This window comes from Gracilinanus agilis, chromosome 3 (genome assembly GCF_016433145.1).
Source record: "Gracilinanus agilis isolate LMUSP501 chromosome 3, AgileGrace, whole genome shotgun sequence".
In the NCBI taxonomy this organism is placed as follows: domain Eukaryota; kingdom Metazoa; phylum Chordata; class Mammalia; order Didelphimorphia; family Didelphidae; genus Gracilinanus; species Gracilinanus agilis.
The window spans coordinates 15,963,909-15,971,603 of NC_058132.1; the positions used below are offsets into that span (position 1 = coordinate 15,963,909).

General features: G+C 45.3%; 1 protein-coding gene across 1 annotated transcript; it reads left to right on the top strand.

Annotated features, from left to right (window-relative positions):
* Window positions 1–264: 264 nt before the first annotated feature.
* Window positions 265–6,657, top strand: LOC123240525 (outer dense fiber protein 4-like). Its single transcript, XM_044668185.1, has 5 exons — window positions 265–338; window positions 1,075–1,343; window positions 1,642–1,815; window positions 5,852–5,983; window positions 6,590–6,657. Exons 1-5 carry the CDS (start codon window positions 265–267, stop codon window positions 6,655–6,657), a joined length of 717 nt encoding a protein of 238 aa, XP_044524120.1.
* The last annotated feature ends 1,038 nt before the right edge of the window (window positions 6,658–7,695 follow it).

Consider the following 7,695-nt stretch of genomic DNA (forward strand, 5'->3'; position numbering starts at 1 on the left):
TGTCTTGAACTCTAAAATGGTACAGTCTCTCCATCTCTACTTTCTGAGCAGGACATCCTCAAAGACAAAGGAACCATTTTTCCTTCATTAGGCTGTTGGCTCTTAAAGGTTCACAAGATAGGTTCCAGGTCAACCTTTTGGTTCAGGGAAATGCACAGGAATTGGGGGAGGGGTGAGTAGAAGTTTGAGGAGGGGGGATTCTGAAGCTGTTGGAGAATTCATTTGAAGGGACTGCAGTGGAGATCTGACCTTTACTGCTTTTTTATGTCTTATGCCTCCTCCAGGCGTTTCTCTCTGAGCTATAACCGCCGGAGTTCTCTTGGGGGAGAGTTTGGAAGGTAAGGAATGAGGCTGAGGTTAGAGGACTCCTTGGAGGGGCTCCTCATGGATTACATAGAAAGTAGGGACCTTCAGCTTGGGCTGAGGTCAGGTAAGGGATAATGTGACCCATAGGCAATGAGATCCATTTGGAGTTGGCTAAAAATATTAAAATGCCCTCGGATACTTACTAGCCACATTACCCCAGACAAGTCACTTCACCCTGTTTGCCTCAATTCCTTATCTGTTGATCTAACTGGAGAAGGAAATAATAAACCATTCCAATATCCTTGCAAAAAAAAAGCCCCAGATGAGGTCATGAAGAGTCAGACACAACTAAAACTGAACAGTAACAATAATAACAATAACAAAATATGTGAAGGGTCCTCAATGTCTGGATTGGAGCTGGCATCAGAGAAGGAAACAAATGGGCATTCCTGGAGCTGGAAGTGAGAATTAAGAGTCAATAATATATCAAGGTCAGGGATTAGTGGCATGATGGGGCAAAAGGTGGGTCATCAAGTTTGGGAGATCAAGTTTGACTTTAGAAATTCAAAACAGAAAGCACGTGTTGAGTTGGTTCAGAGTTCTGTTTCGTGGTTGGTTCAGAGTTCTGTTTCATGGTGATTGGAAGTCAAGTGAAAAACCCTGACAATCACATCAGGAAGTTGGAGTGATCATCTCTTATAGATTGGACTAGCTGCTCCTGCCAGGTTTGACATTTGGGGACCAGCTCATTGATGGTCATTTTTACAGATGGAAGGATATACAAAGGCGCCGGACCTCTGTATTTCCACTCAGTCACAGGCTGTTACACCAAGCTCGCTATCTAAGTCGGGAACTATGTCTGGTGCTGAGCTTGGCTGGCCTATGTGTCATTGCTCTGCTCTCTCTGCGTGATTCATGGATTCGTTTCCAAGTGCCAGTGAATATGTCTGACAACTTCACCTTCATTGACATCTTCACATCAATCTTTGTTCCATGCCCAGAGACTGAATGCATGCTGGAGCCTGATGAGTCACCCTGTGAGTCTGCCTGCCCCACTCCCCTAGGACCTGACCCATCTCTGACCAGAGAGTGCCCTCTCACTGGGAAGGCTGTCACAGAAAACAGGCCTTAATAGCAGGGACTCTCAGCTCATCCCATCCCAGGCAGAGCCCTCTCCTTTGCCTAGGACCCTCCCCTAGTTCAGAGACCCCCCCCTTAACTGGAAATTTCCTCCTAACTTGTAGATGGTCTCTCCCTTCCAGTTTTCCTCAGCCTCCAAAATCCCTATTCCCTGGGAAACATTCTCTCTCTCACCCTTATTCCTTCTTTCCTCAGATTACCTGAATTTCTCGGTCACCTTCATCCTCATTGCCACCCTCATCAGTTTCCTTCTCTGCCTGGCCTTGGCCTACACCATTCTCTTCTTCAGAGGCTCGGTGCCCCTCATGGACCTCACCACCACCATTATCAGCTTCAGTACAGGCATGGTTCCTAGTTCCTTATCCTTTCCTTAGCCCAATTCCCAATACAGCCTCATCACCAGCTCAACCAAAACTCAACTTGATCCCCATCCCCATCCTTAATTCCCCCAAACCCTTATCCAAGTCTAGACTCATTCCTATTCTTTCCTTACCTTCTGTCTATCCCCAAACTCATGCCCAATCTCAATCTGAGTTTATTCCAGGTTTATCTCTATCCTCATTATTACTAGTCCTTGAGGATTCCAAACTTCCAATGCTATTTTTTCTACAAAGAAGAGATAACAGTCTCTAGTAATATCTAGGGACCCCATTACTGTTGAAGAACCAGGGAACTGATTGGTGAACTCATAGGATTTGGAAAGAAACAGCTCCTATCCCTCACTGGGGTGCAGGAGTAGGCAGTGGAGAGCCCATGAGGGAGTTCAGTCAGTCAACATTTATTATGGTGCAGGCACTTGCTAACAAGTCATGGGGAAGGCAGCAAGCAGGAAAATAGACATTTATTAAGCTCCTACTTCATGCCAGGCGCTGTGCTAAGTGCTTTATAAATATTATCATATTTTCATCCTCACAGCAACCCTGGGAGATAGGTGCTATCATTATCCCCATTTCACAGATTAGGAAAATTAAGCAAGATAGATATTAAGTGACTAGCCTAGGGTCCTACAGGTAGGTGTTTCAGGTAGAATTAAAATTCAGGTTACCCTAACTCTAGGCTCAATGATTTTTCCACTGTGCCACCAATCTGAGGAAGCAAAGAAAGACAGAAATTGTTATTGCCCTTGAACTCACATTCTAAGGAGTGAGACAGTATGTAAATAACTAGATAAAAGAAGACCTCTCCAAAGGATGTAGAGGATAATTGGAGAGGGAAAGACATTAGCAGGTGAGGGAATGAAATGAAAAGGCTGTCCCAAATTCTCCAATTCCATTATGGCAGGCCATATTTTCGTTTCTTCACATTTACCAGGCAAACACCTCAGATGGAGCCCGAATCTCTGTCATTGTTGCCATCATTTCTAGGCCAATCAAATGCTTCCACTAGGACACTCCTGGAAGGTAATTAATATGAGATTCCCATATGAAAGAGGAGAAAATTGAGATCCAAAAAGGTAAAATAACTTACCAAAGATCACACAGCAAGTAAATGTAAAACTAAGGTTGAAAGATGGGTGCCATTCCCATTTCCCAGGCTCCCTCTATTAGGGAAGCATAGGGTCCATGACCTCAAAAAGAAAGAGACCTCAGAGGAGCACTGGTCCAATCCCCTCCTTTTACAGATGAGAAAACTGAGGCCTCAACAGGTTGAGTGACTTGAGCTTACTCATACAGATAAGAAGAACAGAAGAGACATTTAAATCCCTTTCTCTAAGTCGCCTTGAAAACTTCCAGAGTTCCAAGCCTAGGGATTATCTTGGATCAAGCTAGGTCTGCAGAAGACAAGCCAGATAGAAGAGTTGAGGAGTTGAGCCTGAGATTAGGTGATTCTCTTCCCTAGCCACTTTGAATTACTTAAAATGGCAGGTGTATTTTTTTAAAATCTGAATCCCTGCTCTTCTTTCTCAAATACTTCATGTTTCAAGGACCTGTGACATCATTGCACCCACAGATTGGCATCACAGCTCCTCCCCACCTCTGATATTAAGTCAGAAAATACCATTATCAGAAAGTCTGACTCAGGGCTTCAGCAAACACATTTAGGCTGATCCTTGCATGAGAAACACACGTTCAAATGGGCTGGACCCACATTCAGATCCTGCCTAATGTGGCAGAATGGGCCAGAATTCCTTTTCTATTGGCAGGTATCATGAATCTCAAGTCAGCTCCATACCATGTTGAGCATGGACCATGATGTGTTAGAAGAGACTTCCTTGCCATAGACCCAAAAGAATGCATTCTTATGGCTTGGTATCTATGGTTTAAAGGGAAACATGGAAGAACTACCAGAGCAAGAGGGGGACCTTAGTGGCCATCCAGGTCAGAAAAGAGTAGGCAAACAACTGAGTGTAGGGTCCTATTATGGTGGCAGTACCATGTAAAGAAAGTAGGTAACTGGGGACAGGATGCAGTCATCTTTCAGCCTTGGGCACCTAGAAGGCTCAAGAAACAGAGAAACTCAAGGACTCTTGGTTTGGGGAGCTCAGAGATTAAAGAAGCCTTAGAAAGTCTGGGAGATGTGAAAACCTGAGACCAAAGGGAAAAGATTCCCTGCTTGGTTCTAAGAAAGCCCACATTTCTAAGCATGGTGGTGCATGTCTGTAATCTCTGCTCCTAGGGAGGAGGTGGCTATTGCATCTATTAAGAGAGGAAATTCTGAGAAACAGTAGGCTAAGTCTTTTGGGTATCTGTACTAAGTACTGCATAGAGGTGCTGAGCCCTGAGGTTGCCCAGAAAGGGCTGAAGTGACTCAGGTTGGAAACAGAGCAGTTAGAATTAGGATCAGAGTGGGACCAGACCTGAGAATCTCCTCTGCACATCCAACCTCAACAAGATAGGGACTCTCAGTTTAAAAACAAGCAAATTTCTGGGAAATCTGAGAGAAGACCTACTTCTTGGTAGGGTTGGATTGTTCCTAAAAATGCTCCTGAACACTGAGTGCAGATCCAGGGATTATATCAATCCCATACTCTCAACATGACTGTGAGCAAGTTGCTTAACCTCCCTGGGCCTCAATTTCCCCCTCTGTAAAATGAGAGTATTGAACTAGATCTCTTCAAAATAATAATAGTAATAACTAGCATTTATATGACTTTGAGGTTTATTAAACACTTCATATGTTGTCTCTTCTGGTCCTAACAATGGCTCTGAGTTAGGCATCATTATTGAGGGAACCAAGGCTAAGAAACATCACATGACTGGCCCAGGGTCCCAGGACCAGTTAGTGGGTGAGGCAGCTCAAGTTGTCCTGACTGTAAATCCAATACTCTATCCTTTGAGCCATCACAGCCTGGCTGGAAAGATCCCCTGGTCCAGCTCAAATGAAAATCTCCAGATCCATTCATCAAATGACCTTTTCTGTGGATAGCCCAGCCTAAGAGCCATGAGCTTGGCCCCAAGGGATATCAATACCATATCAATGACTGAGATGAGACTCAGCTACCAGAGACTTTAGAAGTAATTTACTCTACCCCAATCATTTCACACAAGGGGAAACTAAGGCCCAGAGAAGTCGCTAATTTGGTCAGTCAGCCACCTAATGAGTGTCTGAGGCAGGATTTGAATCAAAATTCTTCCAACTCCCAGGCTAGCTTTCTGTCCACTGGGTTCTTCTGGATCTACCTCCAGAGTTTCTCCCTAGTATCATGGTTTCTCTCATCCTGCAGGTAGAAAAACCTAGATCGATCATCCCATCTACTCCTCTTATTTTATCTATAAGAAGTTGAGAGCTGGAGAGAGGGAAGGCCTTATAATGGGCCAAATAGCTGGAGAGAGTCATGTGGATTGATGCCATGTCATCCTCATCAAAAGAGAGAGAATGGTCACTCTAGGGGCCAGAGATGGTATACCGTGACCTGGCCCCTCTAGGGTCCATGTTTTAAGTTTCTACTTAATAGTTATAAATTGCTTTAAGAAGGGAAGCTGGATGGCTCCGTGGATTGAGAGCCAGGTCCAGAAACAGGAGGTCCTGGGTTCAAATCTGGCCTCAGACATTTCCCAGTTGTGTGACCCAGGGCAAGTCACTTAACCCCCTTTGCCTAACCCTTACTCTTCTGCCTTAGAACAAATACCCAGGATTAATTCTAAGATGGAAGGTAAGGGGTTTAAAAAAAGTGCTTTAAGGTCTACAAAGCAATAGACAGACAGGTACACACAGACATAGACAGAAATGTAGCAATATAATCCGTATAGATGCACAGCACATGTCTGTGCATATACACACCTACATACATAGGGAGATCCATTCATAGAGGCTCCTGTTTGGCTATATCTGTCACTCCATCTTCCTGTTTATCCATCCCTATTTTGTAGGTGAGATGTTTGACATAGGATTTGAACCCAGGACATCCTGACCCTCTCCCCTCTCCCACCCCTGCCTCTAACGCCCTGTGCTTCTCCATTCCAAGGCTTCTTGCTGTTCCTGTGTGCCCTGTTCTACCTGCTTCAGGCCCGGAATTTCCTGCAGGAGGGAATGAGCTACACCCTGGAGAAAAACTACTACCTGCTGTGGCTAGGCATTTTCTTCTATATGCTGACAGGTGGGGATGAGAGCTGGGGCTGAAGCAGGGCGGAGCCTGGGCTTGGGAGTGAGGGGTGAAGGTGGGTAGAAGCTGGGATTGGGGATGAGGATGAGGCTGGGACCCTGACTGAGGACAGATGTTGTTGTCAGACTAGGGCAGGGGGATGAGAAGCTAAGAAGGAGGTCTATGAGGGCCACTGAGGGGTTCAGTGGATTTCAGATGAGATGTCCTGGGTTCAAATGTGGCTTCAGACACTTTGTAGCTGTGTGACCCTGGGAAAGTCACTTAACCTCCATTGCCTAGCCCTTGCCACTCTTCTGGCTTGTTACTAGTAGACAGTATTGATTCTAAGTTCAGGATAAAAAGTCCAAAGACATGGGTTCAATTCCTACTTCCAAAGGGTATTTTCTTGTGATCTTGGGCCTGTTTCCTCCAAGTAAAGTGACTTGGTTGGACTAGTTGGACTCAGCTTTAGGTCTGTGGCCTTAAGAAATAGTGACATTTAGGATGATGAAGGATCTAGGATGAGGATGGACATGGAAAGAGGAGCAGATGTAAGGTAGGAATAGAGGTGGGGGGTGGAGAAGGGAGGCAGTGACTCATGCCCATTCTCCCCTCTCATAGGCTTCTTTTGCTTCCTCAACTATGTGAATTTCTGGTCTATAATGGCACCCGGGGGGACCTGGATTTAGACTATTGAGATGGATTCTTCCCCTGGACCCTACCCTCCCTGCTTCTTGCCCTCACCCCAACCTGGGTGTCTACCCCTTCCCCACTGGGACCATCACTCTTCCTCTCTAATCCCTTCTGCCCCCACTGGACTCCTCAGCTTAATAAACTCATGTGTCCTCAGTCTCCCCAAGCTGTAGTCGCTCCATTCATTCAGTCTGGCTTTCCTGAGCTCCCCTTGATGCCCACAATGTGTTTCTTCCCACAGTGAGTGGGAAGAGGGAAAGAATCCAGGGATGTCACTGTCTGGCTGGGAGATGGGAACCCCATAATATGATGCTGAGGGGAAGCTTAATACCTAAAGAGCATTGTCCAGAACACACAGAGCTTTACATGTTATTTCATTTGACCCTCACAATAGCCCTGTGATGAAGTTGCCATTAGGGTCTCCATTTACAGAGGAAGAAACCAAAATCATACTGCCAGTAAGTGACTGAGTCAGGATTTGAACTCGGCTCCACACTGATTCTAAGGCCAATACTCTAACTTTCTCATTACTAGGCAAAAATAAATCTCCCTTGTACTATGGAAGCAGACTGGATTTGGAATCAGAGGGTGTGGTTTTCAGTCCTGGCTCTGCTGCTTTCTGTCATTTTGGACAAATCATAACTTTTCTGATCCTCATCTTCTTCCCCTGTAAACTGAAGATTCAGTATTGGGATGGGTGATCTCTGAGGTCCCTTTCTGGGCTGAATCTGAGGATCCTGACTTCTCCAAGAGTTTAATAAAGGTCAGGGAGCGGTGGATTGCTAGGTGGCTCAACGGATTGAGAGCCAAGATTAGAGGCAAGAGGTACTGGGTTCAAATATAGCCTCAAACAGTTCTTAGATGTGCAACCCTGAACAAGTCACTTAGCCCCCATTGCCTTGTCCTTCTCTTCTGCCTTGAAACCAATACACAGTAATTAATTTTCAGGTGGAAGTTAAGGATTTAAAAATGGAGAGAGAGAGAGAGAGAGAGAGAGAGAGAGAGAGAGAGAGAGAGAGAGAGAGAGAGAGAGA